Here is a 22471-nt window from a genome sequence, read left to right as displayed (position 1 = left end):
GAATTGAATTAAGACCCCTTTGAATTGCGACGAGGACTATCTGCTGGGGGAGTTAATGTGGTTTCACTAATTGCCTTCACGGCTACCGCGGGTTCATCTCCCCAGGGCTGGGGCAGGCGGGACGGTGCCAGGCAGCGGCGTGATGCTCGTGCCCGGTGTCAGCGCTGCGCTGAGCGCGGCCCCACGCCGGGACAGGGCTGCAGCAGCCTGTCCATGGGCACCAATGCTGCCCCGCAGGGAAGCCCAACGACACCTGCCCACGGTCAGCCCCCGCCAGCTGTGTCCCAGGGCTTGGGGACTGTGGAGAGGACACAGTGAGGCTGGGGACATGCGCACCTGTGCAGGACAGGTCCCCGCTGGGTGACCTCGCAGCCCTGCCCTCCCTGAGGCCGCTGCCTGCATCCACCCCAGTGCTCGGTCCCCCCAGTTTCTTTTCCTGTTAAGTGCAGACGTGTTCCCATAGCAGGGCCAGGGAAGGAGCAGCTCGCTTCTTCGTGCGCCATCTGGGAACGTGGCTGAAAACCTTCCCAGTTCCTACATGCACATTTTTTAAAACTTGTCTCAGTTGTGCTCATTCGCTGCTGCAGGAAGAAGAGCATTCCCCTCCAGCAGCCGCAGATGAGACAAACTGCACAAGTCCTTCCCCAGCGCTTAATTACATCAAGCAGTAATTACTGTAATTCTTTTCAATTGGCTCTAATAAAGTTACAGCTTCACTCCTGTGTCAAGGCAGCAGCTCACCGCCTGGCCCCCATCGCCACCCAGCACGGAGGAGCTGCTGGGGAGGGAGCTGTGCCGGTCTTCCCAGTACCAACATCCTGGGAGCTCTCAGGAGAGCGAGGGAAGCCCATGCGGGGAGAGGCCGAGGCGTGAGGCTTGGCTGGGCGGTGACGGTGGCTCCATCTGTCCCCGGGCACCCTGAGCACCGCTGCTCTCACAGCACGAGCTGCTGCTGCTGCTCTCAGTGTGCCCTCTGCACGAGCCTGGATTCAGCTTCACCCTGGAGGAGCAGTGAGCCGTGAGCAGGAAACCCAGGAATTTGCCCCAGGTGTAAAAGCAGATCTTCATTAAGGTAATAGATGGAGCACCTCCCTTCAGACACGGCTCTGGTGAACAGCAGCAGCTCAGGAGCTGAGTATCGATAACCCAGTGCCCGGCCATTTGTAGGGCAGCGCAGGAACTGAACATCGGCTTTAACATTACCCTAAATCCTCCCTGCTTCTGCAAGGTAGGGCTCTGCCTCCCCACCAGCCGCTGACAGTGCATTTCTAAATGGACCGATTAAGTAAGTTACATCCATTAAACGTTTACCCTGATGCACCTCCCCTCCGCAAACCTGCGCTCCTCTCCCGCAGGAGCAGCGCAGGCGCGGCGAGAGCGGCTCCGGGTCCTGGCTCAGGTGGAGCCGCATTAACTGGGTGCTGACCTGGTGCTGCGGAAGTCTGTAGCATAAAACCAACCCGTGTCTACTCAAAGTCTAAATGGATATAGATGTCCGTTCCTTTTAATATACAGTTTTTTATTTTTTAAAGCCAACTGATGGAATTTGGGGGGAATAATGCATTTATTTTGAAGAGAGCTACTGAGCAGCCCAGGGAATATAACCTTTAAGACAATTATATTAAAACCAGGAGAGAAAAAAAGGTCATATTGTATAAAAGCAGAAAACAATTACAAATAAGATCTGCAACGTAGCTACTTCATTAACCCTTGACTGCCAGCGGGACGAGCTCATTAGCTTGCCCTTTTAGGTAGATGCCTGTTCAGATGTTAAAGGCTTACAGAAACTGTTAGGAAATCCAGCTATTTATCAGTTATACTCAAGAGGCTGAAATGCTTGGAAGCATAATAAATTCAGCAAAATTATCCCAGTAACTATTTAGTCTGATTCTGATCAGCAATTTGGTAACCTGACAGCAATAAGCTTGATATAGTAAATTGATCAAGATAAATCAAATTATAACTTAAACACTGCCAGCGACTGGCTCCCAGATTTAGTTGCAGTTAAAAACATTAAATACAGAACAGGCCTCTTTCCATTTTAATGGATGCTTTACAAAAACAACAAACAAGACTTTGACCTGCTCAAACCTTTCCTCGGGAATGCCGGACTTTATTGGTAAGTGTAAAACACACTGAAATTCATAAAATTTAAATAAGACAGCAAAATTATACCTTGTAGCTACAGTTATCACAAATAATGTATAGTCTAAATTGCAGCCTGAACAAACATTATTCGCTGGGCTCCTTCGCAAGCCCAAGGCAGGATGCATAGCAATTATTAGAAATGAGCACAATGCCAATTTGCATCTGAATGCCGGGGAGGGGGAGCGGGGCGGGCTGCAAACACGCTCCATTCACAGCACGACAATACACCGGCTGGTAAAAGCAACTTTATTAGTGTCCCGCAGCAAAATACATTAGTAATTTGTAACCAGGCATTAAAATTCTCATCTCGTGTCATACAAAAGTAATCGCTTTCCTTTCGTGACGCATCGAGTGTCTCACCAGATTGTCCCCCGCGAACACGACAGCCCCAGCACAGGGCCGGGGCGTGGGCTGGGGCTCAGGCTCGGGCAGGGAGCAGCAGCAACGCGTGGCACGGGCAGCACGAAGCTCTCCCGGGCCCGCTGCCCCTTTCCTCGCCCCCAGCCAAGGCCACCCCGGCTCCCCGGGGCCAGGCGAGCGCTTCTGCAGGTGCTGGCCAGGCGTGAGCACGTGGCCGGGGCAGCGCAGCCAGCGCCCGCTGTGTTTCCATTCTCCTTTCAGCGTACAGAGCTTAGTCCCTCTCCATCCCCAGCAGGAATACACTAATACATACAATAATACATTTTTTTTTTCTCATTCTCGAGTGAAAAGATCTAATTTTTCCCTCTTGATCACAATGCAAAACTGCAGTCTCCAAGCAGAATGATTCAACTATCAATGTTAACTGTTAGTGTTATTGTAAAACCCTCTTTGGTTATAGAATATTTTATTTAAAGCAAGATTATACAAAATATTTTTCAGCTAGAAATACACCCCTGAAATCTAAAAGCAATCTAAATTAACACACTCTTGTAGGCTGAAGCTATACTGAAAGGACTTATAATTTGAGTATTTCCCCACATGATCTAAACAAAGTTATCAAAATTATATTAAGTAAATACATTTTGAGGAATAGTAAACTTTTGAAAATCCTTAGAATATTAAAAGTTAGAGTTCAGGAAGTAGCAGTAGTGGGCTAAAGGAAAAATAACCAACAGAGACACCGCTTTAAATACTCTCCATAGCCTTGAATTCACTGAGAGCCTGCACCGGGTTAACGTGTTTCTTCTGGGACGCTCTTTTGATCTTAGTTTGGGTCTCATCTTGTTTCTCCCTCTTGACCAGGGGCTTCTTCTCTGGAGCCTTCATTTTCCAGGAGACGGCGGGGAGGTTGAGCGAAGCCATTCCCTGGGACTTCTGGTACTTGGTGGATGCCACGTAGGAAGCCTTCACGGTTTGCACCACGGCGTTCATCAGGTTCTTGGCTGCTTGGATCAGAGACATGGCACTGTCCACCTGCCAAACGTCAACGCGAGAGTTACCCACTGTTAACGTGCACACACACGGTATTCCAGAACACACGATGGGCCTGGGGTGCATTTTGTATGAGCACTACAAGTGACTGGGCTTTCTTTTGAAATCTGAGCTTCCGACCTCAAGGCAGTACTTTTCCTTCGACACCCCGCGGTAAGGACCTGCCTTGTGCACCAGGAAATAAAAAGAGCAGCATTTGCACATTATCTGTGCCTTTTCCATATTCACGGCAATTGAAAAGATTTGTATTCCGCTGTTTGCTTTTGTGACTAAGCTTTAACAGTAGCTTATTCGCTAATGAAATTAATAAAGTCGTGGTAATATCTTAATCACTGGTAATAAACATTTAAATCACCCTAGAATATTAAGTTGTATTAGAAAGGAAGGGATGTAATTGCCTCTTCAGGCCGAGGTGGTTCCTGATCGACAACAGCATTAAAATGAGAAAAAAAAAAGCTGTGTTTGCTGAAGCTTTGGTGTGTGGCAGAGCGACCAACGGGGAGGCTGGCAGCGGGGTGCAGGCAAGGGGACATGAGGGTGCCAGTGCCCTGCTCTGCTGGGTGACAGCACCCAACCAATGAACCTAACACACATCGGCAGCCCGGGCAGTCAGGTGAGTGCCCACCCTCGCCTCCCTGCAGCTCCATGCCCTCAGCAGCAGCCCCCACCCGCTCCCCCACTCACTAATGCTCCCGCTCGATGATTTATGACCCTGGCTGAAAAGCAGCCGAGCGCCAGCAGAGATGGCACGGAGCACTTCCAGCTGAGCCTGGCCACCAGCCTCGTCGGGAGATTTGGGTCTAAATGCTCAAAGGCAAAGGGAAGGACCGCCTCCAGGCTCGGGCAGGAGCGTTTCAGTGCAGGAGGCGGGCTGGGTCCCGAATGCTGGTGGCCGCGGGTGCCGTGTCTGTGTGTGTTTGGTGCCATCTCAGCTGCCACACGCAAGATCAGGACCTGCGGCGTGCGAATGCCAAACAGTCTTTGGCAGGATTTCAGCATCTCTGCTCAGCTTACACAAGAACCCGGCTGCCTCCATGCATTTCAATTCCAGCACTGACTGCATCTAAGGAAGATTCGGGGGAAGATCTCGAAGCCATGGCTCACCCAGCAGCAAAGCCGATGCAGCAGGGGCTGGTTGCTTTGCATGGCGCTGGGACCTTCCCTTCCATCACGCCGTGTTCTGAGCCTGACAGCGGCAGATCTGATCTGCACCCTCCAGCAAACCAGTGTCATCTGCTTTCCCTGCCCCAGCCATCACGCTGGAAAACACTTTCACTGCATGTTACTAGTGCCATGATTCTTCACAGTGGGAAGAATCGTATTAAACGCAATGAAAGCAAGGAGGTGCTTTTCTAAATGAACTGCCAGATTGCTCAGGGTGCAAGCTCTTACTGCCTTGGTTATAGCTCTGCTTCCACAGGATGTTTGCTGCATCCAGATGGGGGAGGATGCCAGCGCTGGAGAGAATTTCACTTTTAGACAGCGCTTTCAGAAGTCCCTGGATCAGCCTCCACAAGCAGGTCTTCACCTGATAATCTGACAGAGGCTTAGCACCACTACTGGCAGCATTCAGCCCCAGTGGACAGATTCGTGGAGAACAGATAAAACCAGGAGATTAGACTACAGATGCCAGCCTGTTCATATAACTAATTTATGGCAGAAGGGTATGTAAATTCTAAAGACACTGAATAACTGCAGTAAAACCCTGGAGTACATATTATTGCATAATGACACATCTACTACTTTGACAGCACAATGCCTTCAGCCTTACAGATAATAGGACATCAGGCATGCAACAGAGCTGCACAGCAACACATGTTCCAGCACATCCCATCACTCAGCACCACGGTGCTGGCAGCACGAGCGTGTGGGGCTGGCAGGAGGAGCAGCAGACGGCCAGCACCCCACGAGGGAGCTCAGCTCACGGCAGCGTGGCCCATCGCTGCCTCTGCAGCTCCTTGTGCAGACCTCCCCCAGCTACGGCTCCTCAGAGCACTACTCCTTGGGTCTGTCTGTGGGGAGAAAGGGGCTGTAAGTCGAAGGATCTGAAGCATTTGAGTGGCAGGGGGTGCTGACTTCTGCTTGATTTTAAGGATTCAGACAGCAGTCTGGGACTACCAGCCCCTTCTGTTCCTTCTCCGAATTTCCTGCCTCAGTCATGACAAGGATGGGCAAAAGCACTGGAGGCCACACGTGACTGTCTAGGGCAAGGAGGAATATGCCAGAAGAAATTAAGAATTTAGTTCTGCTCTCCTCCCCCCAGATGACCCCAAATAGATTCCTCTTTGGAGGAAGCGTTTCATGAAGTACAGTGAAAAAAATTATTTGCTAAGTAATGGCTAGAATAAGGAAGCAGGCTGGCCTACGGCAGCTTTCAGCTGTCATAAAACAGAGCAGCCACTAAAAATCCCTGCACTCTTCAGGGCAAAGCTATTTTGAAATATTAACATCTCTGGAGCATTTCGGGACCCCAGCATGTTCCAAGGCTGTGCAGACACATGGGGTAGGGTTAGCTGTGCTGATTAAAGTGATTTAACCTCACTGAAAGTGAAAAACAGTCTGAAAAAATGGTAGATCACACAGAGGTAAAGTGAATCTCTCCACACACACTGCTGAGTATGGAAACGTGAAGTGTTTTTCTGCATTTCTGTGTTTTCCCCCTTTCAAACGGTAACAAAACCAGTGAGGCAGGGCAGGCGGGATTACAGACTTGGCATGCACTGAAACTTGGACTGAAAGCCCCAAAACACCTTGTTGATATTCTGTAATATTTAGCAGAATAGCTTAGCCTGGAGTAATTGTTACCCCTGGAGGACAAACCGCGTGGAGCGGGCACACTGCAGCTCCTACGTACCCCGGACACAACCAGCTCCCCGCCGAGGTTCTGCACTTCAGCCTTCACTTTGCTGCAGATGTTCAGCTGGTGGCAGTACAGGGCGATGCGCTGCAGGTAGGCGAGCAGGTCCTGCTTGCAGGCGGAGTCGGGGCACTGGAAGGAAAACCAAAGGTGAGGTTTCACTCGGAGATCGACAGAACCGGAGCTGAGCCACTCAGCGAGAAAGCAGCCAAGTGCATGCGGTGCCGGTCCGGACAGCACTACGCTTTCTGTGGAGCTTTGGTTGCCAAAAGACAACCGAGCAACACACAGGCAAAGCTGAACGCACACAAACACCCACAGGCAATGAATTCGGCCATCGCAACCCCAGCTCCCTGCGAGGACACAGGGGGTGCCCAGCCCTCCCAGAGCAGGGTCACTGACTGCCAAAGCCCTTCCTGTACACGATGCAGGACACAGCAGCCGTGATTTGACATCCAGATCTCAAACTGCGACTCACAGAAGTTACCGAGTCCAGCCTCAATCCCCAGTCTTAAGTACCTGACGCTAGCAAATGACAAACCCGCCAGTTACTCGATTATATCCCGCAAAACAGATATTTCCCTGCCTTCTGCTCCCATTCTGTAGCGGTGTGGGAACCAGATTCCTCGCCATGACATAAAATGTTTCAAGTGCACGCTGAGGCACTCAGCCATGCAGACGGCAGAAGTCTCTGCCAGCTGAGCAATTGAGACCGCAGCGGTTCCAGGGGCCGCAGTGCAGCTCGGAGAGCTGCCTTCCCCAGCCCAAAGGAAGGACGGTCCCTTGGCTGGCAGCTGGATGATCGATGAGTCGGCCTCGTGCTGGGTCTTGAAAGAGGAGCCCAGCTGAGGGGCAGCCACAGTCCCAAACAGCTCTGCATGCCTACGCCCAAGAGGTGACACGAAGCCTTTTGCTGCCCACGCCGGTCCCGCAGCCCCGTTACGCACGGCAGCGAGCACGGGGGCGAGCAGCAGGCCTAGGGACAGCTGCCCACCTCAGGGCTGCTGGCACACTCGGGTGTGTGGAGGCTGGGGGATGAAGGACTGACGTGCCCTGAGCTCTGAAAAGCCTCTGCCCGTCAGCCTCCTGTGCTGCTGCTGATAAATGAACACAAGGGTGGGCAGCTCGGAGCCCCAGACATTGCCAGCTGTGCTCACCCAGGACAACACATTTTAAATGTCTCTGGATGTACTCACGAGGGCAGAAGCTGCTGCAGTGGGTGCACGGGGTGCTGCGGTCTGGCAGGCTGTGCTCTCGTGCCCACGGCAAGGCACACCACGGCTGACAACTGTCCCATCTCTGAGAGAAGCCGGCGGTTCAGGCACTGTGCCCACACATGAACAAACGCCTTCAGCTCCAGCTCGACGTGCTGCATGTGGCGCCGTGCCCCACGCACCACCCCTTACACCCCAACCTGGCCCCAAGCAGGTGGGGCTGGGGGCACGGCACTGCCAGCTCACGTGCCAGTTCCTCCTCTAAACATCTTCCTCGCATCGTCCCACCGGGCATTCACAGCTCCCCCTCCTCACAAAGCCAGCGTCAGACCCAACGAGGTTTTGTTTTCTGCCCTAGGGCAGGCAGTGCCCAGCACCACGGCAGAGCAGGAATCCAGGCAGCGCTGATCAGGAGCAGGGCTAAGGCCAACCCCTGCCACAATCTCCATCCTTCCCGGGTGGTCACACTTCAACCAGGAACTCCTCGAGCTCTTGCATCAGGGTCTTTGTACACAACCCTTTGATCACCCAAGGCAGCCTTGCCAGGCTCTCACATACAAAATTCAAACACCTTTCCCTGGCCCCACGGCAGAGCCTGATGGCAAGCAGAGCACAGCACCCTCAGCTTTTCCCCTCCAGGCTGTGCTGGCCAGGGCAGAAAGCCCCAGAGCCGTGTGCTGGCTGAGCTCTGCCTGGCACTGCCTGCCCCAGAGCAGCACCAAGAGCTCTGCAGAGCAAGTGGCTGCAGTGATTTACCAGTGTCGGATGTGAGAGGGATGGAAGAGGCTGACTCTGAGCAGCACTCACTTCTTGCTTGCTCTCCCCAGATTCTGCTGAAATGCAGAGAGCTGAGCAGGCTGCGAGAGCTCTTCTACAAACACCCTCATTCACTGCCAAATCCCATCTCATCCACTACTCTCTGATGCAGTACAAGGCACCGGCAAATGAAGATTCATAATGGACACAGTAGGCTGGGAAGAATAACCTTAAATGTGGCAGCAATTTACTACTCCATGCTCCGCTCGGAGTCAGGTTTATTGCCTACCACCCCACAGCCTCTGCTCGCCTTTCAGAGAAAGGCAAAACCCCATCAGCAGCAGGGGCTGACCCCAAATTCTCACCACAGACCTCCCGTTAGCTGCAGCTCTGGCTCTACAAGATGGGTGCAGCAACCCAAGCTTCCCTGAACAAAAAGCCAGAAAAGAAGGCACCCGAGCAGACCCCTGCGCTGCCACGGTGTGCACAGGTGGGGCGATGTGAACCAAGCAACTGATCTGCTCTAGCAGCCTTTTAACTCTAGGAGCGAGGCATGGGTAGGTAATAAATGCATTTTCCAGGGCCTGAACAAGTGTTTTTTAAAGCCAAGATGGTATTTCAGCAGAGCAAAGACAAAACAGCTGTATCACATGTTGTATGGCAGCCTGCTGAGCCGTGATTGAAGGCAGCCCCGGCACACACACACACAAAGCACCACCACGGGGCTGCGGGCGTGCTGCGACAAGCACAGCGACATGTGCGGAGCTCTGGGGGCATCTGAGCCCGTGTGAGCACACAGAGGCTGCAATCACCTTCTTACTCCCAAGGAAAGCTAATGAAAACACCTGAGGCGGCTGCAGCTCGTTCCTGGGTGCGTTGTTTCCATCAGTGAAGTGCGAACTGCGGGTAACAAAGCAGCAAAGTTTACAGGTTAATTTCTTAAGTGAATCAGTATTAGTCAGCAGCGCAGGGTGTTTCAGAGGAAGTCCATAAACACTGCTGGCCAAAGAGCTAATGAAAAGCTGGAATTAGCATTTTGGAAAATGCTCTCCATCTCCCAAACAGCTCATCTAACAAGGCGAGCGAGTGGCACGGCCGTGGCTGGAGCTGCACGCTGACAGGCGCACAGTGCGGCACGGCGCGAGCATCGCTGAACGCCAGGTGCTTGATGGGCTGTGGGTTTATGGAAAGCATTTAAGGGAAGGCACTTTCCAGGGAAGAGTCTGCTGCATGTTTACCAATGGCTGAAGAAGGCAACAAAACATTAGTGGGGTAGTAAAAAATGGAATAGGGAATGTTATTCAGCTGCATAGATCAGCGTGACAGGACTTGGCAAACCACCTCCTTACCGTGTGTGCCATTTCTGTGAGCAGAATGGAAAGCTCAGTTCAAAGACTGATGGTGTTTGAAAAGAGATATATAACACGAGATAAAAGACAACAACAAAAGGCACCTGTGTATGCCTCTATAATCCCTGTTTCTACATAGGAACACTCAGAAAAACACCCAAAAGGCAACAATTTCACCCCCGATTAACACGCTGCCGCAAAAGCCAGCAGCCAGGGCGAGCTGGGAGGCTCCCACAGCAGGGCACCAGCAGAAAGCTGTGCCACAGACAGAAACAAGCATGTGTTGGGGGCACCCCTAACAGCACCACCCCCTAAAGAAGCCCAAGGAGGACACGAGATGTCTGTGAGCAGGTATTTTGCGTCCTGATGGCAGACCTTGCCAAGATGCTGCTACAGCCTCGGTGCTGGCTGCTGGCAAAGCTGTGCTGGCTGCTCCCCTTCACACCCAGGAGCTGTCCTTGACCCTCATCAAATGCACGCACACATTCGCATCCCACCACCCAGCTGAGCTTCTGCAGAAGCAGAACCACTTTCTTCCTCCCTTTGTGCGAAGGAAAGGGGCAGGGAGGGACAGAAGAGCTCTCCGACAGGGTCTGCTTCCTGCAGGCAGGCTCCATCCCCACACCTGGTGGCTGTACGGGACCAACCGCAGACTTTCTCACTGCTTTTAGGGTATGAATGCCACTGTGATGCTGTGCAGCAGCTGGGCCTGGCACTGCTTGGTTGTAGATGCCGAGAGAAGGCGTGCAGGGGGAGCAGCTCTTGCTACAGGCCGGGCAGTGGCTGTGGTTCTGGTGACAGAGCAGGACAGTGTGGCACCCAGCACGTGTCCCCAGGCCAGCCTCCGTGCATACCGACCCGCAGGAGGCTGCTGGAGCCCTTTGCTGGGACAGGAGACACGGGGCAGCCCCTCAGCTCCACCCCGATGCTGTTATCAGGTAACTGGTAGCAACCGCCCACCGCTATCAAAGAGCAAAAGCAACCTTTTTTTAACTTTGCGAGTATTTCAACAGTGAGCGAAATACATGACAAATCGTTGTCTTGCTGGAAATCATTTTCATTTGTGTTGTACTCATAACTTCTTAACATTCTCCCATTCAAAACAAGCAGACTGCTATTTTGAGTGAAAGATGGAATACCTTTGGGGAAATTTGCAGGCTGATGGCTAGACACTTCTCAGCAGACGTGAAATACCTTGTGTAATAGCTTTTATGGTTTCAAAGGAAATGTGTCGTAAAACTGCCTGACAGCACAAGTTAGGAGCTCCTGACATGTGAACACGAGGGGTCATGATTCACCCGGTGTCACATGGTTAACAGGACCCAAAAACACCTCCATTCGTTAAAACCCTGTATTAGGCACAGGAAGGCATTAGTGCTCCACCAGAACGGCCGTACTGTAAGTCCTCTGTGGCTGTCAGACAGGTCTGCATTAACAGATTGCTACAAGTTTCTAAAGAGTATGTAAGCATATCTAATGAAATATGCAGGCTGAAAGTATTAGTAGGGGATGGAGTTAGAAAAAAAAAGCTATATTCTTGTCAAAATGACTAACTGTACACTCCTGCTCGTATTTATCTTCAAACCTGTGCTTAATCTTTTATATTTGTAAGGACTTTATGTCTACTAAAAGCAACCATTTAGCTCCCCTTCTATCTTTTGACATGGCTCAGTGCAGAAAACCGTACATCAAGTTTGCATAAAACACATGAATTAAAAAAAAAAAAAGCATTGTAAACCTTCAGCATAAGATCTCCTGAGATCTATAACACAAACTGTTCCTTGCTTCATTTACCTAAGGTAGCAGTGACACCTGATTCTCCCAGAAATATGGTTGTCAAAATGCTGTAGCAAGGAGACCCATTTTAAAAACCACTTTTCAACTTTACCTCCTCATCAAACACTTCACCGCATCATTAATATATTCGGGTGAACACAACATCCTCTGGATGCAACACTTAAGAAAGATCTGCATTACGAAGATTTACTTCCAAAGACAGCTTTAGTTGAAACCTTGTATTATGAATTTACATTCAAAGAAAGACCGAAAAGCAAGCAAGAGCTGTACAAAATATAGTTCATAGTCAGTCGGTTATGATCTCAGACTTAACCTACTTGCATTTCAGGGTCTCCCTTGCAGGCAGAGCATTATTACTAATGCTGATGTCTCTCTGCAATTTGGGTGTGGGCTGAGACCAAAGGCGCTTTTGCTCAGCCCAACCCAGTTTCTGAAGTGGCACAGGACAGGCAGCTGCATTACATCAAACCCCCAGCTGGCCATACTCAGACCTAGAGAACTCTTCTCAAACACCTCGGTGCACACAGCACAGCACCGTGCACCACAGCCTGTGACAGCGCAGCAAATGCTCAGCTCACGCCAAGCCTTGCTTAAGTCTCCATCAGCTCTGACTGGACAACAAAAATACACTAGAGAGCTTCGATAATCTGATCATTCGGTCTAGGGGGCATTTAAAAATTGTTTAATATTATAAAGCTGCCTCAGAAATAATATTAAGGGTTGTGCAATAGGACACATGTAATAATTACAGTATTGCCTACACAGTCTCGCCATTGCTTTGGAAAGTACTCGGGCATATTCTGAGCGTGACAAAAGCAGCTTGAATTTAGTTTCAGTCCTGTTCAGTTAGAGAAACTGGCCTAGATACTATGTGACATGAAGCAGTGTTGTCATATTGCTACCTTAAAATGGTAGGTGTTTGATTTAAGCCAGGGAGCTGCTAGTTTCATTGCTGGACACATTTAACATTTTGCACTGCTTAGGGTGGCAGGAGAACAGCTAGAAAGAAAAGACTATTAGACAGCTCTGAAAAAATCAGTTTAAAAAATAAAATGAAAAACCTCAAAACTAACCATATATTCTTGTATTCACTATGTCTGCAGTACTGAAAGATCTCCTATTGCTCATTTGTGCTGGAGGGTTATGAAAATGAATTGTGACTTACATGGTCAGCAATAGTCCGTCCCAGCTTGTCCATCCTTGACCCAGCCTCTGCAATCTTCTTGGCTGCACTAATCACATCTGATGTATTTTTTAGTGGACCTTTACCTCTGCAAAACAGAACAGAGTCTACCTCCTAGCACCAGAAAAGCAGAAAAATGAACAATACACTGCTGTTTCTACTCCATATTACACTGGCAGTACACCTGACTGCGCGAAGGTTGCACAGCAATAGGCAGGTCACCGGTGTGACCATTACAGCAGCCTCATTTCCCAGTCAGTTCCCACCCCTCCACCCCACCCCCAGACTCTCACCATGTTCAGATTAAATCTAGGAATAAAAACAACTTAAATTTTACTGTTTCGAGCAACCTAATTATGATGAGAGATAACATTTTACAAGACAGATTTGTAATTTGCATGGAATGCAACATCAAGTTTAAAAAATAGCGTTGTATGAAGTCTAGTAAATGGATTTCAAAAGGCATCAAAAAAACACTCTTTCTTTTGCAAATCACTGTACTAGGAACTGTTTCTGTAGTATAGCAATATCAAGAAGCCCATAGAATTTAATGTTTTAAAGAACTGAGCAAATATATATATATACTCTTTGGGACAAAAATCGCCCTCAAGGAAGAAAGAATGGCAGGAAATAACTGCTATGTATCTATAGATCAATTTAAACAGTTATTACCACCCAGTCACTGCATAGTAATGCATCTCCCAAGTTAATACACAGGCTTTAATAGGGTAACATTTAAAGGAAATTATAAGAAGTAAGACTCTTAAGAGCACTTGCAAAATATTTCACTGAAGGATCACCAGCTCAGCCAATGCTGAGACAAGGTGGTGTGTGCACAAACTAGGACTCACCTGGTGAAGTCTGTCATTTCCATCATAATCATACACATTTGTTTTGCCAGAACAATTATATCATTACCGCTGTCATCCCATTTTGATACTTCAGCATCCAATTTACTCTTTTCTTCCTGGAAGCTTGCTACTTGCTCAGCAATCTTAGCTTTTTGCTCTTGAGGGAGCTGAGCCATGATAGCCTGAAAGAGAGAGTTTTCTCACATTTCCTTCTCCAGCTGCTTGTAGAAGGCTTCTTGGAACATTTCACTAATAACCAATTTAAGTCATGTAGATGGGGGGGATAAAATTTTAAAAGCAACCCTCTACCTAGAGGGTTCACAGAACTATTTCCTTCCATTTCAAACACCAAGTTTATGCTGTATGCATTACTACCAGCACCAGAGAAGAAAAAGTGCCCACAAAGACAAGTTGACATCTGAAACACGGGCACTGCATAGTAAAAAAATGTGCAAGTTTGCCACATGTTGCTATCCCTCAAAGAAAAACTGCATGAAGAGGAGGGACTTGCCTTTTCTGTAAAATTTAAGTGTTTTAAAAGGAAGATCCACTTGGGTATCTTTCAGTGTTGGAATACACAAAAGAAACATTATGAATCTCATTCCTGCAAAACGCTAGAAATGCTATTTAGAAGCATGCACGCTGAGAAAAGACTAAGTGAAAATAAAGAGTATGTGCTTACTCCTGAATAAAATCTATTACACCAGGTTTACAGCCTGTGTAAGTCTCAATGCCCTTGCCTTCTTAAATAGTAGGGGCCTTCATGCCTCCAGGAGCACACGAAAAGGAGTCTTAGGATGAAAAAGCATCTGGCAGCTGCAGTACTAAAAAGTAAATTAGAAATGTCTGCATTTAAATAGAAGGAGGAAGAGGGATATAGGAGTAGAGTGCTTGCCCAAGGAAGGAGAGCATAAAAACCACTCTGAGTTAGTGTAATTCCAAAGCCAATGTGGCAGAAGTTTGATAAATAAGGCCTCACTACTCCTTGGCTGGTTTCAGACCAAAAGAGCCTTCTCAAAAATCTTTCATGGCACTTTCCCCAAGAGGATAAAATTGTTATTGATCCAGAAAGGAACATGTGAAATAAAAACAATACGTAAGGCCTGTTTTTCCCTCAATGTACCAATTTAAAGTTTTCATCTATTAATGATTATATATTGCATATCAATGCTTTCATTTTTTGCAGTCATAGGGAATGTGGTTAGTTTAAATTATTTCATTTTCAGGCTGCTTCGAACATCATCTTGATTAAATGCTCAGTGGCCAAACACATGCGTAAGAAGACATTTTGTAAAAAATGCCTGAACTGTAAAGTTATCTGCTTCTTGCCCACAAATTTAGCATTTGCCTGTTGTAAAAAAATGTTTGTACAATGGAATTATTTGCCCCATATCTCCCTGCAGAAACTCACTTGCCTAACTAAATGGCAGTGCCTACTACAATGTCTGAAGCCAAAGTATCACGTAGTTCATCGCTATTAAAAGGATTTTGATCTTTCAGAACATTCAAGATAAAATGCAGACACCAGTGATGTCCATGAGACCAACACTGCTACATTTTTCTTAAACTCCTTTTCAGAAGACAATTAGAAACAGAGCACGTCTGTTTTCTGATCCAATGTTTTCACCAAAGAAGGTAAAATAAGTTGGATTTTCAAGCCAAGCTAAATTGTTTCTTGAAGGTGGGACACGCTTAAGTAATACTCAAATTTCTTCCTTACCCTTGCACTTTGTCCAGCAATGAGCTGATCATCTTCAGTCTGAATGCTTGTTCTGCTTCGGACATCAAAATCCTCAGTCTCAAAGTCAGAATCATCCAGCTCTTCAGGAGTCTGAGAAAAGATAAATTCAGTAAGAGTCAAACAGATTAAATGGCTCTAAAAAGCAAAGAGAGAATGGAAATAAGTTCCTGTAAAAAATATTCAGTGTTTTCAACAAAAAAATTAGGACCATACCCAGCTTATCAATGTGTGACTATGTACATGGCACTGCTCAGGTTAAAACACGATAGGGATCCCCAAAATTACTGACCAGTAACTAAACATCTGACATTTGTCAAAGGACACTAATGCACTCAAGAGTTGAAAGACACACACACAAAAAGCCTATACAAAATGAATCTCGCTATTCGTGACTTGGTTAACAGTAAAAGCCTCACCTGACATTCTGAAGCTAAAATTACATACAACTTCAAGCCCTGCTTCACAACCACAGATGTCTTCTTTAGCACAATTATGAATCAAAGCATCGATTGAATTAACAACAGACAAAATATATCGAAATTTATTCTTATCCCCCAGGAAAAGCTTAAAATTTTTAGCTAGTAAGGGCCAGCTTTTATGCTGTAGGCTAAACTCATCTGACCTAGTTCCTGCTTGCCTAGAATTTATTTTTGTTACTGCCAGTCTACAGCTGGCGAAATTTTTATAAAGCTTATCAGTTTAAACAGCATGTTTGTTAAAATACTACATCTTTGCCTAGAGTGGCACTTCATGACAATTTTGCAGAGCTGGATCAACAAAGAACTTCACTGATAAATGCAATGAGTTGTGATTAATAGACAAGATGCAAATAAAGTCCCTGTTCTTCCGATTTCTTTCCTATGATTTGATTTTTATAAACTTGTTTTCCAATACAGACATCTTGCAATGCACTTAAAGATAGTTACGCAAAACAATTGCCAAAAATCAAAGGTGGCTGACTATGCTGACATCAAGACCTAGAGAATCTCAGCCCCCAGCTCCTTCCCACGCCTTTAATAGAGTATGTCCGCAAAATTAGAGTAAGGACATACACTAATGAGTAGATGGGTGTGTGTCAGTATTTAAAAAAAAAAGTGAAAAACAAAACCAAAACTATTCTGTTGCATCTTTAGAGAAATGCTTACAGTATTCAAGCCCCTTCTCTTCCCATCTATCTCACAGCCAAGGGCAAAAACCGCTCTGGGGGCTGATGGGAGATTGCCTGGGCACCAGGGAGAAAAGAGCTTTATTTCAGTAACCTACAGGTACAGGAAGATTTTAATTCCGAAAACAGGCTGCCTAAGCACAAAAAGTAGGTGTTGGAATGACTTTTCCTTCCAGTTTCTATAAAGAACAAGTGAACCAGCTCGTTTGCCCCAGCAGCCCCCCGCAAGCGTGGTTACTCCTGGGGCTCAGTCACAGCGTCCTGGGGAAGCAGTGGTCTGGCACCTTCTCTTTTAGCCCAAGTGCTTTCTATACCTTCAAGCCCTTTGGACAACAAATGCTAACATTCTGGCTTTTTTTATAGGTCACCGATGTGCAGCAGCGTGCTGCCGTTAGCTCTTGGCAGCCGCGACGCAGCCGTGGCACCCTGAGATGGGAGGCGCGGCGCGAGGGGAGATGTCAGGATTCCTGGCACTGCCAGCGCTGCTAATTACTGGCGGCGTGGAATTGGCAGTCGTACTTTCATGTCCTGAATAACAAGGACTCTAGCAGGGGGTGAATCCAATTAGTTTGTCTGCATAGCAGGAAAGCACTGATATCTTCATATAGCGTTGGCTGTCTGTAAATCCTGGGCATAAGTATGAAGAGCATTCTATGGGGAGCACATATGTGGCTGTCAGCTTTTCTGATTTTCTGTCCGATTCTTTGCTTTAAGCAGCAAACATGGCAGATAGCATTGCAATGGTTCCTATAATCACATATATTCTGCGGCTGGATTTTGTCGATTTGCTTATCACCAAAATGCATCTGCAATGGTTACCACTCTGAGAGATGACGAGAGTTTATCTGCACGGCATTTGCATTAGAGTCACAGGGGTACAAGGGAAAAAGGAAACAAGGAATAAAACCACTACATTTATCTTTGCTGTGCCTACCTCCTGACCATTTTTACCATGCTAATATTCAAGAAACCAGCCGATAGGTCAGCCTCAACCAGAACTTTCTTTTCTGCATCCCTGCAATTAACTGCAGGAGCTCTTCTGCATCTTCACCTCATGCCTCCCACCAGACCAATGCTGCCTGACCCACCAGCAAGTAGGACACCGACTGCACCTGAATGAAACATGCACGTACGGAAGGGACAAAGCTTCCATCAACTGGTCTCTGTTCAATGTGTTTAGCTAATTAATGAATCATGTGCTTTAGAAACACACAGAGAACTATAGCTGAGCTCACCTAAACCTGTTTTCGACTAACTAGCATTAATTCTCAAAACTTACTTAAGAGACATCAGGTTTTATTTCTATGCTCTCAAAGCATCAAGAAGCACCTATACCAGGAATCCACTCGCTATTGTTAAATCAAAGGTCACTGATTTTAGCACATTAATAAGCAAGGCATTAAACACGATTTTATAGAAGATGTGTGAAGAGCATTTAGCATCACCTCTCATGGCTATCATTGCTACTCACATCTCTTTAATGAATTTGAGTCAAAACGTACTTCTGCAGTACTACACGGAGTGATTAGCAGTTTTTAGACTGAGAATGTTAGTACGAGCTAAATGAAAATCTTACGCTGTCTGCTCTGAATAAAAGTGATGCCTGTCAGTTCAATGAAGGTGGGGGAAAGTGAGTGGAGAAATAAGAGAGCTGTTCAGTAAAGTTGCACTCACTCTGATCATCAATACAGCTTTCCGGATATCTCTTATTCCATCGTACACCAGTCGTGAAGCATCGATAAACTCGTTTTCATCCATTGGCTGAGCAGGGTCTGAACTCAGTGCTTCCACAGCAGCTTCTACTTGCTCAGTAAACCGTGGCATAACTGTATGAAGGACACAAACCAACAGTCAGTCCCCACCCCAATACCATTTGCTGCTACATACCCCCATGTGCATGTCTCATTGTTAACTACTACTGGAAACTCTCCAACGGTTCCCTTTAAACTCAAAACATTTGTTACAAATGAATACCAATGCTGTTGCTCCAGTCTTAACTTCATTTCGTTTTCTGTTTACCCTGCTGCTATTTGTTCCTCCCCCCTGCACAGTGAGAAATTTGTCACACCCTTTTCGTGGACAAGGGGAAAACGCCCAGGGAAGCAGTTAGAATCTATGGGATAAAACATTAAGTGTTTATTTAACATCCCCTGCAGATACACATCAATGGGGGGGAGCCATGAAGCTCGAGCTGAACAAGCCACTGAGGCAGGGCAGTTTGCACTTCTGTGCTCCAGTGACTCACTGCAGCCACAGGAAGAACATCACAGAACCATTTACAGTCTGTTCGGTTCCTCAGTGTCACCCGTGATTCTTCATCAAAGTTGTAATTAAAATAAAAACAACAACCAACGCTTGGCACAGCACTCACTGAGGCAACCAGAATCATTCCTTACCCTACATGGATGTTACCGGCTAGTTCACAGGCAACACCCACATGTGTTGTTATGGGGTGGGGGACAAGAACCTACAAGGCTTCTTTTAAAAGCTCTACAGACATATTACAAAATTTACCCTCCGCTCTGTTGTGTCAGTGCCACCGAAACCTTTCCAGCCCTGGGTACAGTGCTGCAAGATGGTCAGCACATCCTTCAGGCCCTGACTCACCCTCTGGTTCTCTGACTTTCTGCGGCTCACTCAATGACAGCCGGCACATCCAGGGAGACCTTTCGCATTGCTGAGTTTTGAGCCAGTCAACAAAGCAAAATTACTTTTCTCATTTTGCAACAGCTCTGCAAATAACTCCCCCTAATTTTCATTATAGTATGTAAATGGAGCCGTTAATAGATTTCACGGGTACAGTAGGATCCATCTGCCCATCCACTTGTAAGCAATACGAACTCAGAGGTCCTGGAGGAACCACTCTTACCTGTGTTGGACAGTAACTTCGTTGCTTCCAACACCTTCTCAGTGTAGACTCCAGGCTCGTAGTTATCCATTTCAGAAGTGACAACATGAATGACTCTAGCAGCACGTCCTCGGATTGCACCAGCTGTGCGGTCTAAGCCATCAACATCTTTTTCTTGGAGAGCAATGACACATTTGTTTACATCTTCTAAAATATGGTTCTCTGGTGGTAAAAGAAGGAAGATTTAGACAGTAATATCTTCTTTTCCGCCATGCACATCAGCATTACAATTTCTCAGTTTGTGATCTGCACTAAAAGACCTCCAGACAGATGCTGTAAAGCATTAATTTTTAACCTTGCTACAACCAGCAAACAGCTGCCCTTCCAAACCGGCTGTCAGACAAAGGTCAGTCCATTCATCTGGTGGCATCCAACGCTCTTGTCCCCTCTCTGTACTCTATTTTACCAACAGAAAAGCTGAGTTCAGCCCAACCCTCCCTAAACATGTTTCTTTCCATATTCCTCCCCTCAACTGCCGAAGCCCTCGCTCCAAATATTTGCAGGCCACTCCCGCTGTCATTACGCGGGGGTGGGACGATGAGGCACCGGCCCCAGTGCCACACCTCATCCACTAATGCCCTGGCAGACTGGGGTGCTTGTTGCACATTTCTAGCTTCCTACATAGTGTTTTCCCACAACCAGACACTTACCAGCAGAGTATTACACTGTTAGTCCTGGATACACTTTCGAGACATGCAACATATGCAGTGATTTATGCAGAAAGCGTTCCAGCACCAGAGTGCTCACTGCCTCCCAAGAAAACAGAAAATAAAGCCAAAACCTCCGTTTCTAATTTACTTTCAGGATATACGTTTTTATAAAGAGATATTTTCCCTCATTTATCAAGCTCAAGAGGTCCAAATGAGTAAAAACCCTCAAGAGATTTCTGAGGATGCCTAACGAGGTTTGGATGCTCATCTGCTGACACCTACCCAGGATGTTTTCCAAACTCCGTTAGGCACTTCTTTAATGTATCAGTACCAATGATTTGACATCACAATCCAACATTTCTGCTGCTTTGTAAGAAACCTCCTTGGAAACATTTCTGCTGTGTCCTTTAAATAGTTTCCAGCGTTACTTACCATTGCCTTAATCACACCACGCTGCCAATCTGTGCTACCGAAGTGGCTTTTATTCCCTACACAGGTAGTAAAAGAGACATTTTGCAAGAGCTGGTAGAGCTGAGCAGCCCATTGAGTTGGCTGATAGAGGATTTGTATGAACTGGCTGGAAGGACTGCTGCTGGAAGAGTCCTGCATAATTTACATAAAATTAACAGAGCCAGATGCAATATTGCAAGACTTCTGTAAGCAGCCTGGACAAAAATGACACTTGTGAAACACCTCTGAAGCAACTCGGAATGAGCAAGTTCAGCTGAGGGCAGGATGTGGCCCTAAGAGAGAAAAGTGCAGGTTCATCAGTAATCTGACAACTCGGTGAGCAGACAGCCAGGCTACAAGAGCTCCAGCAAGGAGCACACGCAGTGTCGGTATTAAAGCAAGAGGCAGACATCCCTGCAAGTTACAAAAACAAAAAGAAAAGCATCAGTGTCAGGCCAAAACAGGGACTGCTTATTGCCTGAATTCCTACAAGAATAAAGTACATTGGAAAGCCTCTTCAGATGATGTGAACTTTAATAAAAGGCACTGACAAAATGAGGATTGGTATCTAAATGCCGGCTGATCAGCTGATGTCTTCCGCAGATGCAAAGTGGCCAGAAAGGTAATTCTGTGGGAAGACAGATAATCCTCCGCAGGGAGGTCTGCGAGGGGCCCTGGGAAGAACGGGCCTGTCATGTGCATCTGCTCAGGTTATATTCTCCAGCTGGATGATAACAAATAAGACTTGACACCGTTCTGTGTGCTCGTCTACACACACGCTACTACGTGTCCTACAGGCATATGGACCACGAGTGTCTGGCACAAAATGCCATCTGCTGAGGCCAGGGTGGCAGCGCCGGGGAAATGCTGACACAGGTTCAGCGCCAGTACCTGCGGGGACATTACGGAGCTGTCCTACATCAAAGCTCACAGCTCTCGTGCTGCTGAGCGGGAGAAAAATCTCACAGCAACGAAAGGTAACACAGAACGGAACAGCAGCAACAGCAAAGGGATCGTGTCCTACCCAAGGAAGTGTAGGGAAAAAATGGTGCAGGTTGGTACTGAGGTACGAGAGGATAAAGTGGAAAGACCGCATTTTTCCAGTAAGAATATTTTTAGAGCAAACAAAGAAATACAAAGAACAGTGAAAAGGTAACAGTTGGAAGTCCCCATGCCTGTCACTCCTCAGCCCACCACCACAACACACCTTCCACCGCCTCCCCATCACAGCAATCAGGAACTCCTTCCCCAAGCATCATACGAAGTCAGCCAGGGGGTCTGGAGGCTAGAGGAGGACCAAAATGTGGAGCAACACCCAGAAGCTGAAGCCACAGATACAAAAATATAACCCTGCTTTTCTGCTGTGTTCCCTGGGGAAGGGCTCAGGACCATTCCCATGGTGGACCTTTTCTTGACAAGGGACACTGGTGAAACCAGGTGGAGCTGTAGTGTCAGTAGACACTGTTATAATCCGAATCCTTGCATGTTTGCACATTTCAAAACACAAGATGCATTTTGTAATGAAGAAGGATAACCACGGGGACCATGAAGGCTTCAGCCACACGCTCTTAAGATCAGCACTGTCATGATGAGCAACCTCTAGCTTACACCTCTGTCAGCCCCAGAAGAACAGAAGGCAGCACACGGGATGGGTTTTAAGAGGTTTGGAAGGAAATCCAGGTAATTTTAGAGCCCTGAATGTGATGATTACACGGTGCCATCAGCAACTGCTCTGAAGAACAGTCAGTGGGAACACAAACACACGCAGAGAGCTAGGGAGGGGACTGACAAGGGGATAAGTATTGCGGGAGGTACAGAAGAGCTCTGAAATGAGCAATGAACCAGGCAAAGTCTTTGCAGACGATTAAGAGATGACTGAGTAAGCACACGACAGAAGTCTGTACACTTACGAACAGCATGAAGAAACTGAAAAGGGAAAAAATTTGTTGTAACTTGCAAGCTTAGCTGCAAAACTGCGCGTTCAAGCTT

The 22471-nt window shown here is 47.3% G+C and overlaps 1 protein-coding gene across 1 annotated transcript in view; it reads right to left on the bottom strand.

Annotated features, from left to right (window-relative positions):
- Nucleotides 1-1926: 1926 nt before the first annotated feature.
- The window catches only part of CTNNA1 (catenin alpha 1), a 112367-nt gene continuing 91822 nt past the window's right edge, over nt 1927-22471 (bottom strand). The window contains exons 12-18 of the mRNA XM_084295530.1: nt 19344-19544; nt 18149-18300; nt 15289-15399; nt 13569-13750; nt 12700-12805; nt 6416-6550; nt 1927-3543 (exon numbers count right to left, since the gene is read on the bottom strand). Coding sequence (XP_084151656.1) covers nt 3256-3543; nt 6416-6550; nt 12700-12805; nt 13569-13750; nt 15289-15399; nt 18149-18300; nt 19344-19544 — 1175 coding nt within the window. The 3' untranslated portion in view covers nt 1927-3255. The remainder of the gene's footprint in view (nt 3544-6415; nt 6551-12699; nt 12806-13568; nt 13751-15288; nt 15400-18148; nt 18301-19343; nt 19545-22471) is intronic.

The sequence above is a fragment of the Netta rufina genome (assembly GCF_964035555.1).
Source record: "Netta rufina genome assembly, chromosome: 14".
Taxonomy (NCBI): Eukaryota; Metazoa; Chordata; class Aves; order Anseriformes; family Anatidae; genus Netta; species Netta rufina.
This window is presented reverse-complemented; position numbering and strand designations above follow the sequence as displayed.